Source organism: Amphiura filiformis, unplaced genomic scaffold, assembly GCF_039555335.1.
Source record: "Amphiura filiformis unplaced genomic scaffold, Afil_fr2py scaffold_67, whole genome shotgun sequence".
Taxonomy (NCBI): domain Eukaryota; kingdom Metazoa; phylum Echinodermata; class Ophiuroidea; order Amphilepidida; family Amphiuridae; genus Amphiura; species Amphiura filiformis.
In genome coordinates, this window is record NW_027305531.1 from 280,627 (window position 1) to 303,978 (window position 23,352).

Consider the following 23,352-nt stretch of genomic DNA (forward strand, 5'->3'; position numbering starts at 1 on the left):
TCGTGGCTACCATAAGTTACTTCTAGAGGTCATGGGCCATCATTATACTAAGTATGAACCCTGAGGGCGCTGTAGTTCTTGAGCTAGAGCTGTTTGAAATTTTACACATATTGCCCCCTGTAGCCCATGACCTTTGACCTCTGGGGTCGAGGTACTCTAGGATGATGCTAAGGGCCATGGGCCATCAGTATACCAAGTTTGGGCCCAGAGGCTGCTTTGGTTCTTGAGCTAGAGGGGTGCAAAAAGTGATCTTGAGAAGAAGAAGAAGAAGAAGGAGAACTAGAAACCACTTGTGTTTGACCAAACACGAATATCTATGCCCGTGACCCCACCCCTTAACCAAGCACCCCCTTGTCCCATCATGAAAACCTTTTGAAGTGGTCCAAGGAATCAAAATCAAAATGCCTACACATTCCCTTTTAAGGGAGTTTTTGTCAAGTGATCAGTTTTCTTGACGTACAATTCAGACCGTTATCATTGCAAACACAGCTAACAAAATACTACCTATTGCGCTACACTGTGTTAATATGTCGTACCAATTTTGCTTTTTAAAGCCTTTAGACTTTGACCTCTGGGGGATGCGGCTAATATAGAATACATCAAGGGTCATGGGTCATCATTGTACCAAATATGAACCCTGAGGGCGCTGTAGTTCTTGAGCTACAGCTGTTTGAAATTTTACACATATTGCTCACTGTAGCCCATGACCTTTGACCTCTGGGGTCGATGTTACCACAGGAAATATCTAAGGGTCATGGGTCATCATTGTACCAAGCCTGAACCCTGAGGGCGCTATAGTTCTTGAGCTAGAGCAGTTTTAAAAATTTACACATATTGCCCCCTGTAGCCTGTGACCTTTGGGGTCGAGGCTACATTAAGTTACATCTAGGGGTCATGGGCCATCATTATACTAAGTATGACCCTGAGGGCGCTATAGTTCTTGAGCTAGAGCCGTTTGAAATTTTACACATATTGCCCCCTGTAGCCCACGACCTTTGACCTCTGGGGTCGGGGGGTACCCTAGGATGATGCTAGGGGTCACGGGCCATCACTATACCAAGTTTGGGCCCCGAGGCTACTTTGGTTCTTGAGCTAGAGGAGTGCAAAAGTGATCTTGAGAAGAAGAAGAAGAAGGAGAAGGAGAAGACTAAACAGAACAAATACAATATCTATGCCACCGTTCCACGGGCATAGATAAGGAGAAGACTAAACAGAACAAAGACAATATCTATGCCACCGTTCCACGGGCATAGATAAGGAGAACTAGAAACCACAGCTGTGTTTGACCAAACACGAATATCTATGCCCGTGTTTTCCGCCCTAACAAACCTTAACCCACCATGACACTCATTAGTCAACCCTAGCACCCTTCACCATCTAAACCTACCCTGAAACCACCATGACACCCCCGATCCACCAAGATATCCACTTAACGCAGCGTATCACCCTTACCCAATGTCGATACACTTTGGACAAGAGTTTGACAATTTTTATGCGAAGTAGCTAATTTGCATATAACTTAAAACAGAAGCGTCCAATCAAAAAATCAATCGCCTACGGGTTGTTGCTCATGAAATATGCCACATTTTGGTACCAATGACGATACACTTTGGACAAAATTTGAGTATTTTTATGCTAATTAGCTCATTTGCATATAACTCAAAACAGAAGCGTCCAATGAAAAAATAAATCGCCTATATGTTGTTGCTCATGAAATTTGCCACATTTTGGTACCAATGACGATACACTTTGGACAAAATTTTAGCATTTTTATGCTAATTAGCTAATTTGCATATAACTCAAAACAGAAGCGTCCAATGAAAAAATAAATCGCCTATAGGTTGTTGCTCATGAAATTTGCCACAGTTTGGTACCAATGACGATACACTTTGGACAAGATTTGAGTATTTTCATGCTAATTAGCTGAATTTGACACATATTGCTCCCTGTAGCCCGTGACCTTTGACCTCTGGAGTCGAGGCTCTCACAAGAATATCTAAGGGTCATGAGTCATCATTGTACCAAGTATGAACCCTGTGGCTGCTGTAGTTCTTGAGCTAGAGCTGTTTGAAAGTTTACACATATTGCCCCCTGTAGCCCATGACCTTTGACCTCTGAGGTCGGGGGTACCCTAGGATGTTTCTAGGGGTCATGGGCCATCATTATACCAAGTATGGGCCCCGAGGCTACTTTAGTTCTTGAGCTAGAGGAGAGCAAAGGACTGATCTTGAGAAGGAGAAGGAGAAGGAGAAGAACTAGAAACCACTTGTGTTTGACCAAACACGAATATCTATGCCCGTGATCCCACCCCTTAACCAAGCACCCTCCTTGTCCCATCATGAAAACCTTTTGAAGTGGTCCAAGGAACCAAAATCAAAATGCCTACACATTCCCTTTTAAGGGAGTTTTTGTCAAGTGATCAGTTTTCTTGACGTACGATTCAGACCGTTATCATTGCAAACACAGGTAGCTAACAAAATACTACCTATTGCGCTACACTGTGTTAATATGTTTTACCAATTTTGCATTTTAAAGTCTTTAGACTTTGACCTCTGGGGATGCGGCTAATATAGAATACATCAAGGGTCATGGGTCATCATTGTACCAAATATGAACCCTGAGGGCGCTGTAGTTCTTGAGCTACAGCTGTTTGAAATTTTACACATATTGCTCACTGTAGCCCATGACCTTTGACCTCTGTGGTCGATGCTACTGCAGGAAATATCTAAGGGTCATGGGTCATCATTGTACCAAGCATGAACCCTGAGGGCGCTATAGTTCTTGAGCAAGAGCAGTTTTAAAAATTTACACATATTGGCCCCTGTAGCCTGTGACCTTTGACCTCTGGGGTCGAGGCTACATTAAGTTACATCTAGGGGTCATGGGCCATCTATATACTAAGTATGAACCCAGAGGGCGCTATAGTTCTTGAGCTAGAGCCGTTTGAAATTTTACACATATTGCCCCCTGTAGCCCACGACCTTTGACCTCTGGGGTCGGGGGTACCCTAGGATGATGCTAGGGGTCACGGGCCATCACTATACCAAGTTTGGGCCCCGAGGCTACTTTGGTTCTTGAGCTAGAGGAGTGCAAAAAGTGATCTTGAGAAGAAGAAGAAGAGAAGAAGGAGAAGGAGAAGACTAAACAGAACAAATACAATATCTATGCCACCGTTCCACGGGCATAGATAAGGAGAAGAAGGAGAAGCCGAAGACTAAACACAACAAAAACAATATCTATGCCCCGTTGCACGGGCATAGATAAGGAGAAGGAGAAGCCGAAGACTAAACACAACAAATACAATATCTATGCCCCGTTACACGGGCATAGATAACTAGACGGCACAGGTGTGTTTGAGCAAACACGAATATCTATGCCCGTGATGCCCATGCACTCTAACAGCCTTTTACCTACCATGACACCCCTTAACATCCCCTGACACCTTTTAAGATGGCATACTTAATATATTTTTCAGTAGATATCTACGAAAAAAGCCTATTCCCAGATTTCAGTTGATTCCAATTTTGCGTTTGCGAGTTATGCATGATTAAATTCGATTATGTGCATAGGTCACTGTTGTAATAATTCTTTCTAGTCACACCAGAACATAAATCAAAATGGACGACATTTTTGCTAAATGAATTAGTCTGCAAGAACTTTTTTGTACATTAACATTATGTAGCCAGAGGTTAATTTGTTTTTGTTGAGAAAAGTGGTGGGATGATGAGGCTGTGGATCACGAAATTCCTTTTTAATCCACCAAAGTTAACCTTAATTCATCCCATTAGTCCATAAACCACCATGGCTCTTCTTAACTCACAGTGCCACCACTGACAACACTTAAGGGGTGGTGCAATAATTATGTGTACCCCTGGAGTGGTGAATTATGGGGGGGGGGGGGCAAAGATTTTTCGGCACGGTCAAATGGGGGGGCAGACCACTTTGAGAATTCACCACCCGGGGTACACATAATTATTGCACAGCCCTAACATTCCACAAAAACCCTGAACCCACTTTAACACACCATGAAGCTTAACATCCATTACCATACCATGCAAATGCTTAACGCACCAGATATCCAACCAACCCTAACAGCCAAGCTTTCATTTGAAATTGAATGAAGGTAATTCATTTGTAACAAATGGGCAGTTTCCTCTTGGAAACACATCTATAAAACCATGATAACTCCACAGACAATATTATGTTCACATCAAATTTCAGGAAAACATTTATTAATAAAACCTATGTATGAGACTGGTGATTTCCAATCTTGGATACAACTCTTTATTCTTTATTTATTTATTCTGGGTGAATCATTCAATGTGACATGGTGTTCGTCCATGGTGGCCAGTCTATAGGCTGTAAAGACAGTCAGGCATTACCAACATATTATCAGAGTTAAGTGATGCGATGACTGAAGTCAAATTGTAGGTTGTTACAGGTGTCCTCAGCTGTAATTTGTAAACTAGCCATTTTGTCTTCCATTGCAAATACATAGCCTGTTCGGAACTGGTTAGGTTTAAAGTCTCTGATGTCAGCAGTGAAAGTGGAAGGTCTCTCTTGCAAGGTTGCCTGTGGCAAAAAAGGGTAAATCAAAAAATTAGAAATGAGAAATTTAGTCCTATTTGAGTGGAATATCTGTAGAAGTGATCATTTTTGTGAGGGTTTTATTTTTGCTGATTTCCTGAATTCCATCCGCAAAGCACCTCATGAATATATGTAATAATGTATTGCAAGTGAAAGTATAAGGCAAAACTGAGTAATTGTGAAAATGACAATTGCAAATGTATCTCACTGCAAAGGTTTTTTTTAAATGCCACTTTAATATACAGTAGTACCATCAATATTTACACAATGCAGAGGAAGAAGTGGGAGAATTCTATTTTTTGAAAGAAAACAAGGGAATAATCCAAAACATGTTGAGGGATGCGAGGGGGAACTTGAAATTGTTTGTCATTTTTTTTCTCAAAACGCCCAATCCTCCTTGCTGTAAATATTGAACAGTCCCAAATAGTAATGGTGAGCAAATTGAGTCTATTTGACCATTTGAATTACTTTTGACTAACAAATCATCAGTTCAGAACCAGAAAGCCGTAACTCACTCAGCTCTCGCAAAATGAGCATAAAGTTGGCCCCTTGCTTTGGTCTTCAAAAATCAATATTTCCTCCACAATCTCTTATGTTTTCTATTGAATGTTGTCATGATTAATGGACTGCATCTTCTATAGTGCCCTGGCGACTTTATGTTCATTTTGTGGGAGCAGGTGATTGAGAGTTGAGGCTTTCTGGGTCTCAAGCCTCGAAATAGAGCAGTTCGTATCCCACAAGTAATCCTTGAAATCAGATGACTACTAATGAATTTGATGAACATGGACACAGACATATATATGGAATAATTGTAATCCCCCTTATGGCTAAGGCTAGATGGATAAAAAATGAAAGACCATATACTATTACTTACGCTGTGAACAAGGGAAACTAGTTTAGTAATGAAGTTGGTACTCCACAGTTGAATTAAACTTGGCTGTAGTGCATCAAGGTTTATGATTTGTAGACATGTAGTTGATACCACTGGCTGCAGATGTTGGGTTGGCATGAAGTTGGTGATGCACACTTGTACATGTAGTACCCCTGAAATGCTACAGTGCATCTTTAATGTATACTGGCATTGATGACTCCAGGATTTTTCAATTCACAGAGTTAAATTCATTCTAATGACAGGTGTGACATTGTGCATTGGTGTTTGGAGATTTCATTTACTTGGGTTTTGCATCATATTAGTTGGTCCATTGAATAAATAGGTTTGATATTCTGTTCATATTCTCCATAGGCTTTCCGTCTGTTCACATTCTGTACAGAAATAAAAATTGACATTGTAGAAAGTCAGCATACTAATGTTATATCAAAATACACTGGACATTTTCTAACACTATAGTATTCTATATTGATATAAGCTTGATATTCTGTTTGCTTGGCACTAAGCCTGGAAATGTTGAATTAAATTGGCTTTGATGAGACAACAATGTCCTTCAATAGCTACCCTCATATAGTGTCAGTAAAGTATCAGGAATGGCAGGTGTATCATCTGGTGCAACAACTTATAAATGCAAAAGCTGATATAACACTGCTTCTTCCCTCCCCAGGCATGCGCCTGTTACATAATACGGCCCGGAGTGACGGGGATAAAAATTAATAACCAGACACTTACCTTCTCCTAAGAATGTGGTTGTAAGAGGTTTGGTATGAAGTTAGTATTTTACTGTTCACATGAATTTGAAGCAGAAGTGTATAATTCACTGTGACATTCTGCTAAACATGTTTAATTCAGCCAAATAGCATGAGGTAACAAGCTGTGTAAAACTGGGCTTGGCATTAAAATGTTGGTGAATATTCATTTAGCAACTGTGATTGATATTTTGTTAACAATAAACTCTAAAACGTTCTTTTTAAGTTTGTTATTATGCTATATGCTTTAGTTTACAGGTTGCTTGTGCTTTGGCTCAATACCGAGTTCATTATTTGTTGAAATTTGCTTGCCACTACTAATCTTTCTTCAACTTTGTAATTGTGCTATCTTTATAACACTTTCCTTTTTACTCGGTATAATTATTGTTGAAATTTGCTTGGCTATATAAAAGGTTTAACACATTCTTTAACTTTGGCATTGTGCTATGCTTAATAGTGTGCTTGTATTTAAACTCAGCACTTGGCATTCATTATAATTGTCCAAATTTGCTTGCTATTGCTTGCTCAGGACTTGGAAGTACATGTATAATTGTTGAAATTTGTTTGCCACTAAGCTTTGAGATTAACAACTTTTGTATTGTGCTATACTTAACAATTTCCTTGAGGTTACTTTGAATACTCAACATAACAAGTGTTGAAATGTGTTTGCCACAAAGTTCTAAAACTGTTTAAGTTTTGTATTGTGCAATGCTTAACAGTCTGTCTAGGGTTTGACTCAATACACAGCATAACAATTCAGATTTGCTTGCCTTAAGTTTAAAACTTTAACTTTTGCATTGTGCTATACTAAAGTTTCCTTTGGGTTTGGCTCAATACTCAGTATAACAATTGTTGACATTTGCTTGGCACTAAAGCTTATTACCTTAATGTTGTGCTTGGAGATTCAAGTCTGCTATGATGGTTGCAATCTGATGCATATTTGGTACTGTAGAACTTGGTTTGTTATATGGCCATTTACATTTTTCAAGTATTTATCGATGTTTTTCTGAATTATTCGAATTATTCTTCAATATCGTTGATCTGTGTAGCAAATTTGATATAAATATAATTGATAAGTTAGCCATATCTCATAGGTAAATCATAAAGATAGAGAATAACACATATCAATGGATTATATGATACAATGCATTTGATTTGGTACATTTGATTTCAAAATCTACAATTTAACAGAGAGGGAAATTGGCTCATGGTAGCTGAAATGTGAGGCTAATACTGATGCCTGATATTCCGCAGGGAGTGGCTTGATGTAAACATGATCAAGAAGAGTTCCTTTAGCAGTGGTAGGAGAGGTTATCAATTGGTGATATCTCTGTAGTGCATCAATTGGTGGTTTCTTGAGAAGATCATGATTAAAATCACCAAGAATAACAACATAATCAACATCTAGAATCTCTATCTGGGTGCACAAGTTGTTCAGCACATTGGAAAGCACAGTAATGCTTGTACTAACTGGTTTGTATACTGTCATGATAACCATAGATGGGATGCCATTGGTTCTTATTGCAAGAATATCACATTCATCTACTTCAAGTGGTAGTGCAGTAAATGGAACACTCTCATGAACATACATTGCTGTACCTCTGCCTCTAGCTTGCTCAGGTGGTTTTGTCATAGCAACAAGTTCATATCCTGGTATTTCATAGTTAGTTCTGTCATGAACAGTACTGAGCCATGTTTCTGATAGAGCTATTACATGAGCTTTGCTAATTTCAAAGTCACTTTTGATATCATCAATGTGTTTGGCAAGACTTTGTACATTGTGATGGACAATAATGAAATGCTCTCTCTGATTTGCATGCAGAATCTGGTTAGCAACTGAAAGATCACATGGTAACATCTCTGAAACGTACTGGTGAACCTTTTCATTGCAGAAGATTCTCTTTGCATCATAGTTTTTCAGATACAGACCACTGAGATGTGTGACACGACTAATTGCTACATAGGCCATACATGCTCTGGTTCCTTTCAACGAGACTACGGCTTGTTCTGTTGTCTGTCCTTGAACTTTGTGCATAGTAATTGCCCAGGCTAGTTTCAATGGATATTGCTTACGTGTTCTAGTTTAATGTCCATATTCATCTTGGATTTCAATGCTTTCTTGATGTGGTTTTATGACAACACAGTTAGCATATTCATTTGGTAGTGGACTTTTTTGCCTTGCATTTGCACCACATTTTGCATTATCAAATTGTACATAAATAGCACTTGGTTGACTGTTTGCATCATTAGGTAGGATAGATTTGACTGTGCCAGTGACTCCATTGCAAAGACCATCAGGTACATCTAAATTTGTTGTAAGCATTACTCTAGCTTCAACTGCCAAGGATAGTTGAGATTGTAGCACTGTTTTGCCAATTTCTTCAGACTTGTATGGGACTCTTCTGATTTGACTTTGTCCTCCAGTTTGTTTCATATCAAGAGCAAGAATAATGATTTTTTGACTTGGTAGAGCTTGTAGCATAGCTTGGTTATGATTGTCAACATCTACATTGGTTGCATAGATATGAAGTGCTTCCTTTGGTGGTATCAGATCTGTTCTGGAACCAACAGTTCGTGATATAAGCTTTTCCTCATCAGAACGATTCATAGCATCACGTCGTTTTCGTACACGTAAGCGATTGAGTAGCTGAGCAAATTCAAGATCATCTTGCTGACGCATGATTTGTGTGAGATCACAAATTTGGAAGTTGTCAGTCCACATATCATTCAACATGTTCAATGGATTCTCATCTGGAACACACAGTGGAGTGCTTGGATTGATCGGTGGGATTTGATAGAAATCTCCAACAACGAGTACTGGAATATTCCCAAAGAATGAACGATCAGAAGCTCGCTTTATTTGCTGTAGTCTACCATGAATATATTGCAACTGCTTTTTGCTAACCATTGAGATTTCGTCTATGATTAATAACTGCAGGTGTTTCAACTTTGTACGCATGGTATTGAGTGACTCTTCTCTTAGTGGCTTGTAATCTTTAGTCGCATGTATACTGATATTCAGAGCAGAACAAATTGTTTCTCCTTCAACATTGAAAGCAGCTGTGCCAGTGTGTGCAACAACTAGTACTGTCTTTTCTTGTTCAGTTTCACGCAAGGTGTCAAAGATATCTGATACATCTTGTTACATGAGATTTGCCTGTGCCAGCTCCACCAGTGAGAAATATTCTGAAAGGTTCTGGATTTTCGCCGTTCATTTTTTCATACACCATTGGTGAACATACTTGAAAAGCTGTAACTGTTTATCATTGAGAGCTCTGATCATTGTTGCAACTTGGTCATCTGAAGGAACTGATCTTATAGTTTCAACTGGTGATCGATACAAGTTTTCATTGCACTTCTTGGATGTATTTGCTTGCAGTTCAGAATTTCAATTTCATTGAAATCATCATCAGATTCATTGCTTAACATGATTTTGTCTTCAAGACCATCAAGTCGTTCTTGTTCAGCTTGTGGTGCTAGTGCTGCCCATGCATCTTCGAGATTTGCATTTTGCATTTGATCCCATGCAGTATCTATTTTGTCATTGATAGGCTCATACTGTTTCATGTTGTCTTTCACTATCTCTTTAACTGACTTTACATCATCTTGTGTTCTGACATACCCAGTATGATAGTACAATGCAAAACTGTCAAAATCTTCTGGTTTGAGCTCAATGTGACTGTGTGGCAAGTACATACGTAAGATGTTCATGTAGTACTTTTCTGGATCTTTTTCAAGCTTTATCTTTGGATAGCGTATGATGGCAGGTTTGCCTACACGTTCTTTTGCATTCCCAAGATCTCTACCAAGATATTCAAGATCATAGCTCAGGCTTATACTTCTTGAACTTTCTTCATCATCAGATTCATCAGTTGTAGCTCTGTTTACAGTTTTGGATGTAAAGCGGAACTTCGATACGAATGTTGCTAAGCACATGTCACTGAATTTGGGTATATCTGGTCTGCCATAGTACTTTTCAAGCAAATTTGTCATCCATACTTGATCTGTGGGGTCTTTGTTTTGCATCAAAGATAACGGTAGTGATATTCTCTGACCATCTGGATCTGTCTGTACAAACACTACATCTCTTGTACAATCTTTCAAGTGCATGCTACATACTCTGTATATACTTTCCATAACACTCAACTCTCGACTGTGCAGATAGACATTTCCAATTTTTCTGAGCTCTGTAACAGCATCACTATTGTCTTGTCTAGCCTCTTTCTGTGCATTTCTCAACAGATCACCTACTTGACGTTCACATTTGGTTAAATATGACATAATATATTTGATACAACTATAAGCATCAAGTACAAGTTGAATGTCCATATTGCCATTCCAAGCACGTATCAGGTGAGGATTGTAGTTATTGATCAACACTTCTGCAGGTTTTCTTTTCAGATAGATTGTGGATCGTGATGCGAGTGTGATAAGTGCCATTTCTAGGTCTGCTTGTGAAACATTTGCAGCATCAAAGATTTCAGTAACAGTAGTATTTTCTGATATTTCTGTATCTGGATCAGTTAGAGAATCATGTATTTTCTCGATAACATTTGTAGCTTCATTTTGTGCATCTGCCTCACCTTGTTCATCAAGTACATGTAATTCATCAGGAGTGTCATCATCACTTTCATCATCATTTGAATCATCATATGTATCTAAGTTTCTGGCTATGAAAGTTTGTTCTGAAGGTGGTTTGGGAAAGTTGAAGCGACATGTTTTGCCTGTTTTGCGACAAGATTTGGTATGATTCTTGCTATGCATTTGACATGATTTGACAATTTCATGGAGTTCTGGATCATCATCTTCAGATGGCAGTTCACATGATACATATTTGTCAACAAATTCAACAATATCACAATCTGATACATCATATACATCAGGAGCATCTTCTACCCAAACTAGCATATGAATATGAGGCCAACCTCTCTGTTGGAATTCTGTGCGATAGAAATAGTCAACAACTTTGCCAATAGGTTCAGCAGGTGATTTAATGACATCTTTGATATACTTTTTCACTCTGTGTTCAAACATTCTAGTTGGGGTTACTGTGTTTGAATATATGTGTTCACAATGTGTTTCCCAGTTCATGTCTTTGTGCTCTTCAGGTGTAAGTGGTGGCTTGCCTTGCTGTTCAAGAATTGCATTATCAATTTCTATCCATCTACGGTCAGCAGCACTAAACGTTAGAAACCATGTTGGAATACGAATTTGACGAATCATTGCAAATAAATCTTTGAGTGTTGCATCCCAGTATGATGGTGTTCCTCTTATTTGTCTCAAATATCGAAATCCTGAATCTCTCTCAATCATTTGTTTTACTTGTTCTTTGTCTGCAAGTATTTCAGGTGTGACAGGTTTTCCATCAGGAGTTTTGGTATGTCCTTGTCTCATGGCAATTGATATCTGGGAAGTTATCATGTTCACTTCGGTTGCATACTGGGCAAAGAAAATGTACTGTGGGTCACTAGCAAAACGACTATCAGAAGAAAAGAGTCTTGCATTGAAATATCTGCTTGGGGAAACTTTTATGTCTCTTTGTTCAGTATTTGTATTCTTGGCATCAGGAAATTGAGCTGGGAATGCTTCTGCTTCTACATTGAGAACATTGACTGGTCTATTGCCTTCTGCAGGTGCAAGACTAAGTATAGAATCATCACAGTGATCTGCAAGATATTGTGCTAAATCAACTGGCTGCAAGAATGACATGAGTGGGGCAGATGTATTAGTAATATCATCATCATCATCATCATCTTGGTTTGTTTCTGTGTTGTCATTTGCAATTTCAGAAGGATTTGGGTCATCATCAGCATGAACTTCATGATCAGATTCAATATCAGAGTTAGCTGTATCAGATAGTTGTTCTGAAATTGTTTCCACATCAGTATCTTGGTATTGGTCAGTGTGTTCACTAGCATTAACAGGATCAGTTTTGTTAGCAATAGTAGCATCATTCTCATTATCACAAGGAGTCTGTTTTGAGTTGTCTATGTTGTTTACAGTTTCAACTAGATTTTGTTCATCTGTCAAATTGGAACTATGAGCTAGCTCTGTTTCAATATCTTCAGGTTCTGATTCAGTACTTTGATCAACATGTTCATCAGCAACAATAGGATCATTATGGATTGCATCTAGTTGTTCAGTATTTACTTCAATGTCTTTAAATACTGGATTTGTTTGCTTGAGGACATCAAGAGCACTTCTTATCTTGCTAGGACACACTTGTTTTTACATGACATGACCTTTGTACTTCAATGCACGCTTCAATTTCATTCGAACAATGCTATCATCAGTAGGAAGACGTGGTAATGCTTCAGCTGTACTTTGAACATCTGCTTTTACACACACGACTTGGCCATGAATACCTTTTTGACAACCTTTGTACAGAGGAACAAGTTTCATGAAAGGAATGACAGGTGCTATCAAGTGTCTTTCGAGAATGTTCAAATCTGACAGTTCTGGAGGCTGTGGGCACAGTTCTAACTTGTTGGCTTGTGACAATGTTGGTACTTTGTGGTCCTTTATGTTGTTATGACAGGTTTTGCAAATCCATGCAATAGTTGGCAAATTATCATAATCAGTGTTTACTGGCATAGCTGCTAAGAGACTAGGCTTACTGTACTTCAATTTCTTGAACTGAACAACTTGGTCTCGGAAGAATAAGCGATTGCATATAATGCAATTGTGTATGGGTTTCTCTCTTTGTATTTCTGTCTTGAATTTTGTGATTTATTATATATCATCAATCTTTATTCAGCAAAACAGACAAACAAAGAAAGTAATGAAAAACAAAGACTGGACTTACGCCCAGGACAAGTTGGTAGACAAAAGTCATCAACTATGCAGGGCTATGCATGCAACGACGCGAGCAACGAAAAACTATAAACTGGACGAGTGCCAAAGAGGATTAAAGCTGGAGGTGGGGTTGATCAGCAGTGCCCCAGGAAGGATCATGGCGGGCATTCCAAATAGTGTAGCTGGTCAACAGGGAAATTTTGCTGAGGTCTTTTGGCAAAGATCTCGGTGGTTTTGACTTACCAAAAGAAAATATAGTAACCAAACGCTCTTTGGTTTCAGGGGTAACCAACCCACGGGATCCGATTTCGATGCAGGTGATGTTGCATGCATAGCCATTGTCAACAATATCAGAAACTAAGTTCTCATACTTAAGAGTTTTACGCGCATGTGCACTAGAGATATTTTGTTCAAATGGCACAGTTAACTCAATCAAGTGGATAGATTTCTGTTTTCATTGACCATGACAATATCGGGACGTAGTTTGAAATGACAATGTTGACTGGGAGGGTCCCTCCTGTTGTTGTGAACCCAGGCAAGTCGGAGAATATTTTAACATCAGGTGAAGTGGACAAGATGAGTTTCAGTTGTCTCAGGATATGGTGCAGTATGGAATCGTGGCGCCAGGTAAATCTGCCTTGGTTTAAAGAAACAGAACAGGAGTTAAGAACATGCATGAGAGTTTGTTTGTTTCCGCATACATTGCAATTAGTGCTTGATCGTTTGCCCCAGGTTTTGAGATTGCAAAATGTGGGCAGATAGTCAATTGATGCACGCACCGCGAACGATAAAACATTTCTTGGAAGATCAAAAATAATTGAACGCCATGTAAGATCCGCTCCTTCAGCCTCCATGAGTTTGAGGAGATTACCTTGTTGGATCAGAGGTTTGATATACTCCCTCCAGAACATAATGCGATCAGCGTCAATGAGGTCTTTGACTTTCTGTTTTAAGTCAAGCCACTTGATATTTTCACCTTCTTTGACCTCACCGACGTTGACACATTGTTCTTGGGCCTCAGAATATTTATCGTCCCAGCGTTTTATACCGTATCTCACTTTCTTCCTTTTCCAGTTTGACTCCCTATCCATTTTGCACTTGAGGGCATGCACCACGCGATCGTCAGCCTTAATCATGCAACGGGCGTAAGCTGACGTATGGGATTCCAAGTAAATATCTGAAATTCGGGGTAAAGCTAGCCCTTCAGGACTATGTATGAAGGCCGGGTTGGACCTTTAGATGGGAGGCCCAAGAAAGATTTAACAGTATTAGTATGCAGATGATCTAATGATTCCAATTGAGTGTCAGTAAGTTCATGCACAGTTAACATATATCTTACAGATGGCATAGCATATTGGACATAGACCTTCAATTTGAACTCATCGCGGATGGAGCATGAGTTGATGTTTTCAGACATGCTTTTCAATTTTATCTCGACAAGTTCATGAATATCCTTCGATTTACCTTTGAAAGTTATGTTACTGCCGAGGAATTTTTCTGGGGAGTCTTTGAGAGATTTTAGAGTGACATCTCCTAGATTGAAGGTGCAAGCTGAAGATTTGCCAGAACAGATTGAGATAGATTTACATTTGACGGGTTTGAGGGTGAGATTCATGGACTTGGTTATATCATTGATTTCAGTCATGATCTTTTGGTGTCTTCTTTTGTCAGATGTTATGAGACAAAAATCATCAGCAAATGGGAGAGTTATGTAACGACAACCATCCAAGTCATAGCCATAAATATCTTCCATCGTTTTCAGATGTTGAATGATTGGGTTGAAAACAAGTAAGAATATTATGGGGGACAGGGGATCACCCTGAAAAACTCCTCGGCGGAATGGAAAGGGGGCGGACACCCACCCTGGACCTTTCACAGTACCATTCAGTCTACAGTATAAGTTTTCAACATATTGGCGGATAGTGTCCGGTATACCATTTCTTTCGAGAGTATAGTTAATTAGGTTGTGCTCCACAGAGCCAAAAGCGTCCGCTAAGTCAAAAAGGTGACATGGATAGTCTTCTTTTGTTTCTCGCGTGGGCTATGAGTTCATTCATGACAAATGAGTGTTCTACGCAACCGTTTATGCCTTTCAAGAAGGCTTTTTGTGTGCTTGAGTCGAGAAGTTCATTATTCAGGAGATATGAGGCGATCCTATCAGATATAATTTGATGGAAGACTTTCCCCACGCATGATGTCAAAGATATCATGCGAAAGTTTTGCGGATCAGCTGTGTCACCGGCTTTATAAATAAGTGTCACAGAACTGTCAGACCATGAATTTGGTGGATTTCCAGTAACGATGAGTTTAGAGAAGATCGTGGCCAAGATGTGGTGTGTAGCAGGAAGTTTCCTTAGGATCCCGTACATGATACCATCCGGTCCTGGAGCGGAAGTTGCCCGCTTACTACTTAAGACAGATTTTATGTCTTTAGGGCGAATGGGCTCAACGTTGAAAGGGATAACATGAGTTTCATTGTTCTGGATAGGCAAATACGGAAACCAGGAGACAGCGTCAAGGTCAACTGGGTTTGGAGTGCTGTACTTTGAGGGAAAGTACGTATTGGCATCGAGTTCAGAAAATGTTGGAGCAACTGGTTTTTGGTCGAGACTTCCATCAACACATTGCTTAGAGAATTTCCAAAAGTTTTTCCGATACTGTTGTTCATGATGGCGGGAGGTGTTTTGTTTGTGTTTGCTTTCGTCAAGTTTTTTCAGGTAGTTGTGACATTTGACAGCTTTGTTAAACGCTTTTCGGTCTTCTTTAGTTGCATTTTTACCAAAAGCACGTTTTCTTAAGGCGTTTTTCTCCGCGCGAGCTTGTTTAAGTGCTGATGATTCGTGGGAAATGAAACCGGTTTGTGTTTTTTCCTGTTTAACAAATTCGGGTTTAGATGACAAGAAGTCCTTGAATGTTAATGTAAACAATTCACTTGCCTGCGCTGGGGATACATCCTCACAAGCCACCTCAAGGTGTAATGGACCGAGAAGTGCACTGACCTCGTTGTTGTATTGTGTCCAAACGTCCTGGGTTAGGGTTGGCAGCTCAAACACAATGCGACCACTACATGGTACTGGTGTAATTAGCACGAGAGGTGTTATCCACATGCAAAACATCCACACTTGAATACCACCACGAATTCCCGCCGTGGAATACATTGCCAATCAAGTAGTGAAAAAGTCAGGTAGAAAATTGGTTCAAATACCTTATATTTGAGTTCCGAAAGTTCAGAAATGAGTCCAGTATAGTCTAGATGATACATAAAAGCTGTCGAGATGGCGTAAAACAGCTGAAAGATCGGTTGGCCAGGTTCCCAAGCAAAATTTGCAGGAGCGAATTACGGGAGCAGCTACCAATTGTAGCTGACCTCTGACCTGACATATAATGCAATTGTGTATGGGTTTCTCTCTTTGTATTTCTGTCTTGAATTTTGTGATAACTCTATTGATGTCACTTTTAGAAGATTTGCGGGAAGACGTTGCTTGTTGGATTTGTCTAGCTCTTCTTTGAGGATCTTGATAGGATGCTTTCTTTCTGTTCAAAATCCGTTGTTTGTTTCTCATGTAATTGATACTTCTTTTAATCAGCAGCAAAGCTCTGTGTCTTGTATATTCCAGTTTCTTTCTCATCAATATTGATGGTTTATTTTCAAGATATCTTTTGCTTTGTTTCATCAAAAGTTCAGCTCTATTCCTTGCATAGTGATCTCGTCTGTGGTTTAATACAACATTCCTATTCCTTGCATAGTGTTCTGATCTTTGGTGCAATATAACATTCCTTTTCTTTACATAGTGGTCTCTCTTGTGGTCTAATAGAACATTCCTATTCTTTACATAGTGGTCTCTCCTGTGGTCTAATACAACATTCCTTTTCTTTACATAGTGGTCTCTCTTGTAGTCTAATACTACATTCCTATTCTTTACATAGTGGTCTCTCTTGTAGTCTAATACATCATTCCTATTCTTTACATAGTGGCCTCTCTTGTGGTCTAATACAACATTCCTATTCTTTATATAGTGGTCTCTCCTGTGGTCTAATACAACATTCCGTTTCTTTACATAGTGGTCTCTCTTGTGGTCTAATACAACATTCCTATTCCTTGCATAGCGGTCTGATCTTTGCTTCAATATGTTGTGTTTATCTGCAGTATAGGCAGCTTTCTTCTTAGCACATACACTTTCTTTGACTTTAGCATAGTATTTCTTGTTTTTAGCTTGAACTTTTGCTTTGCGACTATCATCTTTGGACCAATAAGAACACCCTGGCTGATCATTATCATTGCAGCTATCCGATTTATATAAAGCCGATGTGGATTGAGTCTGTGGAATGGTTGCAGAATTCTGTTTCTTACATGTACTGATCACAATTTGATTAGATGCATGTTGAGATTTTGAATTTTGACTTACAATTTCATTGGCACTTTGAACTGCACTGTCTTTCTCAAGTGGACCTGTTTCTGCAGTGGTCATAGTAACTGGTTCACGGTCTGTACTTCTCTCTTCACTTGTATGTTCTTGGTTTGATACTTGGCTAGATGTAAGACTTGGATTTTCGTGGTTTTCGAGACTACATGACACGCGACATGTAGTAGGACTTGCCTCGTCAGCGGGATTAGAATCCCTCTGAGGACATGTCGGAAGACCCTGTTGCGTGAGCAGCAGGTGGAATGAAAGGTGGCAAAAGTAGAAATGCCAGAAGGGGATAGAATAGAATAGGTAGGAGCGGAGAAAGAGGAGAGGAGGGAGAAGAGCAAAGGAGAGAGGAGAGAAGAGCAGAGAGACGTAGAGGGAGAGAGGAGTGAAGAGGATGAGTGTGGAGGAGAGAAGAGGGGGGGGGGGCAAAGAGAGAAAAGGGAGAGAGCAAAGGAGAGGAGAGAGGGAAAGGGAGGTGAGAGGAGAAAACAGGAAGGAGAGGAGAGAGGAAAAAGAGAGGAGATGTTTAGGGAGAGGAGGGGAGGGGAAGGGAAGTGAATAGAAGTCATGGGTTTAACATCAGGGGAAGAGAGCAGATGAGAGGAAGGGGGAGGAAGAGAAGAGAGAAGGGTGGGTGAGGAAAAGAAGAGAGAAGGGAAGTGAAGTGAAGAGGAGGGGATGGGAATGGAAGGGAAGTTGGGTTTAACATGAAGAGAAAAGGAGAGCAGAGCAGAGGAGGGGAGGGAACAACAGGATAAATGTGGGAAAAGAAGAGAAGACAAGACAAGACGAGAGAGGTGAGAGGAGAGAGGAAAGAGAAAAGAAAGGGGAAAGGAGAGAAGAGGGGAGAAGACAGAAATGGAAGGAGTCGAAAGGAATGGAATGGAAAGGAAGAAATGGAAGGGAAAGGAAGGCGATGGAAGGGAATGGAAGGGGTGGAAGGGAATGGAAGGGGATGGAAGGGAATGGAAGGGAATGGAAAGGTAGGGAATGGAAGGGTATGCAATGCAATTGAATGGAATGAAAGGGGATAGAAGGGAATGGAAGGGAATAAAAGGTAACAGAATGGAAGGAAATGGAAAGAAAAGGAATGGAATGAAAAGAAGGGGATGGAATGAAAGGAAGGGAATGGAAAGGAAGGGAATGGGAACGAAGGGAATGGCAAGGAAGGGGAATAAAATGGAAGGGAAAGGAAGGGAATGGAAGTGAAAAAAAGGGAATGGAAGGAAAGGTGAGGAAGGGAAGGGGTGAAAGAGAAGGGAAGTAATGAAAGGGAAGATAATGGAAGGGAATGGAATGGAAGGAAGGGAATGGAAGGGAATGGGTGGGAATGGAATGGGAGGGAATGGAATGGAGTGGAGGAAATACAATGCAATGCAATTGAATGGGAAGGGAAGAGAATGGGAAGGAAGGGGAATGGAATGGAAGGGAAAGGAAGGGAATGGAAAGAAAGGGAATGGAATGGAAGGGAAAGGAATGGAAGGGAAGGGAATGGAATGGAAGGGAAAGGAAGAGAACGGAAGGGAAGGGAAAGGAAGGGAAGGGAAGGGAAGGGAAAGGAAGGGAAGGGAATGGAAGGGAAATGAAGAGAATGGAAGGGGAAGGAGTGGGAATGGAAGGGAATGGAAGGGATGGAATGCAATGCAATGCAATGCAAGGAAATGCAATGGAAGTGAATGCAATGCAAGGGAATGCAATGGAAGTGAATGCAATGGAAGTGAAGAGAAGTGAAGGGAATAGAAGCGAAGTCATGTGTTTAACATCAAGCATGTCATGGAGACAGGGTTGGTTATTCAGCATCCAAGGTTGATATGAGTAGTTGTATGTTCCACACCAAGTAGATCACAAAGACAAGTTTGGTTACATGCAGATATCCAGGGATCATGTGTTAAACATCAAGCAAGTCATGGAGACAGGGTTGGTTATTCAGCATCCAAGGTTGATATGAGTAGTTGTATGTTCCACACCAAGTAGATCACAAAGACAAGTTTGGTTACATGCAGATATCCAGGGATCATGTGTTAAACATCAAGCAAGTCATGGAGACAGGGTTGGTTATTCAGCATCCAAGGTTGATATGAGTAGTTGTATGTTCCACACCAAGTAGATCACAAAGACAAGTTTGGTTACATGCAGATATCCAGGGATCATGTGTTAAACATCAAGCAAGTCATGGAGACAGGGTTGGTTATTCAGCATCCAAGGTTGATATGAGTAGTTGTATGTTCCGCACCAAGTAGATCACAAAGACAAGTTTGGTTACATGCAGATATCCAGGGATCATGTGTTAAACATCAAGCAAGTCATGGAGACAGGGTTGGTTATTCAGCATCCAAGGTTGATATGAGTAGTTGTATGTTCCACACCAAGTAGATCACGAAGAGAAGTTTGGTTACAGGCGATATCCACGGGTTATCCAGAGGTTGGCGTATGAAAGAAATAGAAAAGAGAATTGCACATAATTAGTATCAAATTACAATTTGCTGAACATAGCCAAGTTAGAGTTTGATTTATTTTCTCTTTCAAAAGAACCCACAAATCTCAGTAGCATATCGGGGGGGAGTACCATCCATATAATTATGCAAAGCAGAAAACAGTTCCCTTGATCTTTGTGTGTATTACCTAATAGTATGGCCACTATTGCCCAGACAGGGACAAATTACTGACCAACTCTTGATCTGATGCTAAAGCATTTTGGCGATTCCATGCAAACAAGGACATATGGCCCAAAACATGAAAACTGCTCAGAACTTTCAAACTACATAATTATGATGCTATGGGTTTGGGCTTTTCTGTTGTTACATTAGTGGAACGTAACTAATGTTTTTGGCATCCTTAAACATGAAATGATAAAATTTGATTGGTTCCATTTTTTCTATGACCCCTGTGGTTCACACAAAGGGTCGAAGGCCAAAACTTAAAATTATCTGAAATTTTTCCGCTCATCACAGGGAATAAAAAAAGTCATTTGTCATATTTTTCTACTGTGCTTAGTTCGGATCTATAGGTCAAATGTCAACAACTTCATACACATGCGTCAAATTTTTAAAATGGTCCGATTTCATCGAATCTGGTTTCAAAATTACTCCCTTTAATATAGGAAAGCTCAAACATGTACTTAATTAACCATTTTGGTGCAATTTTTATTGTCATTTACCCATTCAGAGTTAATGTACTAAATGTCCAACAGAAATATATTTCATGCCATTCCGAGGTTATACATTTAGTTTCCTATTTTGTTTGCCGAGAGGAGTAATTTGAGACAAGTTGCAATTTAATCGGTGCATTTTGAAAATATGGCCTTTGTACATGAGATATTTGACATTTGACCTAGTTTACTCTACAATTATCCGCATACAGGGTGTTTCTTGAAACAAGTTTAATGTACCGTTATCTACTGTGGTACATATAATAAAGGTAAAAAGAATCATGTGGTTCATGTTTCTTTCGAAATTGACCAAAATAGGCATTACTTGCATTACATTTTTACAACAAAATTGACACCGTAAGTTGACAAATGTGTTTCCATTTATAATTTGTACCCTAATATCAATAATTATATAGAGAAAAAAAGCTTGTTTTATACAAGTTTGGTGTTTGAAAATGAATCCTAAAGTGAGGAAATTTCACCAAAATGAAAACTCAAATTTTGACAAATATTTTTTTCAAATAATATGTAGAAAATGTCACTCTCAAGACTCAAATGAAAGATAATTTTGATTTAGTCATTTTGATGTTGTAATTGTTACCATATATTTACCAAGTTTTGGCAGATTTCTGTTTTTGGCTGTGAACACAGTGTCATGGCATTGCCCAAATGCCTTTTGGTATCTACTTACATAGTTTTAGGTCTAAGAAGGCCATTTATGCACTTAAATGAAACTTTTTGGTGTCCTTACAATTTGTGGTTTTGGTCAAAATTAAACTTAACAACGAACCATATTTTGTTTTTCTTGGACAAAACTCTGGATTGTTGGGTTGGTTTATGTTACCACAAAAAATGAAACAGCAAGGCTAACCAATAATACAGTATTCACATTGAAAGATGATGCAAAAAAGTGTAATGCGAGTAACCATGGACACCGGGGTCAAACGTTGGGTCTTTAATGTGAGAACATTTATCATCTTGAGTTACATACTTATTCTCTTATAATATTAATAAAGTTTTCATATTGTGCAAATGACTACAAAACTGAGAGATAGGCCCTAAGCGCTAAGCCCGTTGTTTAAATGACTTACCTGCTGCTTCTGAGCCTTCTCAGCCTCATACCTCCTCTTTCTCTCTTGTTTCTTCTTCTGCTCTTTAGATGGCATTCTGTATCAACAAATTATTTAAAGAAATTACAATTTTTGCATTTCACAATTTAATACAGAACTGAATACAATTTTTACCCTCTTTATCCCGGGAGGGGTGGTCTTCAAAATTTTTTGTATTGGGATGTGCCACGTAGACTTTAGGATGCTGACTTTCTCTCTACCAACTTTTTCCTGTTTTTGCTACTCATCAGTATACCAATTTTTCACAAAACACGCACAAAAAGCACCAAATGTGCACATATGCCCAATTGGGCACATTGGTTTCCACTAAAAACCCACCCATCGATATACCAAAATCGCTGAAAAGGTACACCAAAACCATGGCACATCCTCGTACCTTCAACAAGGCATTAACTGGGCTCTTTACCAAGTTTCATAAAGCGGTATATTACAAATGTGCACATCCATATCAAAATGATGCACTTGCCAGCTGCTACAGGTGTCTCATTTAAAGTCATATAACATTTTCAAGTAAAATAGATTAGCATTTCTTTGCCATAAAAATAATGTTAGCTTTTACTCTCAGATATATCCCCTTTTATTTTTGAGCCGAACAACTACGGCAAAGCAAAGAAAATTGGAATTTACTACCAGCGCACATACGTACCACCCCTTCGGTTATGTTATGGTACGACCCTCTGTTGTGAATATCACTGTCCCGCACGCCGTGTACGTACTGTGTGTTATGAACATCGTGTATGCGTTCACCTAATAATTCCATCGTAATAATAAAACACCGGTTCCGTCATTTTATTCAAAATCTCGGATTTTGACAAAACTACAGCACCTAGAGTCTTGATTTTTGCAGGGTATATTGGTTTAATAAAGTACAATATAATCGTGTAAAAAAAAAAATTTTAAAAATCCAGTGAGGGCGTCCTCCTCAGCAAATGTTATAATATGGCTTTAATGTAATAGCTGGGAATAAATACCAGAAATTTTTGGCGAGCCGAAAGGGAGGGGCAAGCAATTTTGGCAAGCTGAGAGGGGGGGGGGGGGGCAAGCGATTTTTGGCCCGCATTCACAGGGCGCCTTTTTAATAAAACGCTCTAAAAGGCTTAGGAAGCGGTACGGAAACGCTTAAATATGCACATTTTCCTGCTCGCTGTGCTCGCAACATATATCTAGACCATTTAAAGTTTGGAATTTGGGATCCCAAAAATTTGGCATGTTCAAGGGAGGAAGGGGGGTAAAGAATTTTTGGCAGGCCGAGAAGGGGGGCAAGCGATTTTTGGCGGGCCGAGGGGGGGGCAAGCGATTTTTGGCAAGCCGTTCGGAAATTAAACCCCCCGGGCGGTTGATAATAATTGCACAGCCCCTTATCAGCTATGCCCCTTTTCATTTTAAGCCGAACAACTGAGGTTAAAGCAGAGAAAATTGGAATTTACTACCAACGCCGATGCCGCCAATGAGAATCACTCCATCGGTTGTGTTACGGTACTATCCTTTGATGTGCATATCCATCCCGCCCACCACTGTACGTACTGTGTTATGAACATAGGGTACGCGTTTGACTAATATTTCCATCGTAATAATAAAATGATGGTTCCTAGCTGTCCAAAATCTCGCTATAGCTTGATTTTGGCAGGTTATGTTAGTTTAA

General features: G+C 39.6%; 1 protein-coding gene across 1 annotated transcript; it reads right to left on the bottom strand.

Annotated features, from left to right (window-relative positions):
* Positions 1-3,991: 3,991 nt before the first annotated feature.
* LOC140144627 (uncharacterized) lies at positions 3,992-21,746 on the bottom strand. The gene is made up of 5 exons (XM_072166441.1): positions 21,672-21,746; positions 17,427-17,663; positions 7,109-7,266; positions 5,462-5,850; positions 3,992-4,572 (listed from the first exon to the last, which is right to left on the bottom strand). The coding sequence occupies exons 1-3, from the start codon at positions 21,744-21,746 to the stop codon at positions 7,246-7,248; spliced, it is 333 nt and encodes a 110-aa protein (XP_072022542.1). The 3' UTR covers positions 3,992-4,572; positions 5,462-5,850; positions 7,109-7,245.
* Between the last annotated feature and the right edge of the window lie 1,606 nt (positions 21,747-23,352).

Excerpts from the sequence above, each read along its gene's own strand:
- LOC140144627 (XM_072166441.1), bottom strand. The coding sequence starts at position 21,746 with ATGCCATCTAAAGAGCAGAAGAAGAAACAAGAGAGAAAGAGGAGGTAT. Across the intron at positions 17,664-21,671 it reads AGAAGGCTCAGAAGCAGCAG|GGTCTTCCGACATGTCCTCA; the intron begins GTAAGTCATTTA and ends CTCACGCAACAG. Across the intron at positions 7,267-17,426 it reads TTCAAAGTGCCAATGAAATT|ATCAACGATATTGAAGAATA; the intron begins GTAAGTCAAAAT and ends TTTGCTACACAG.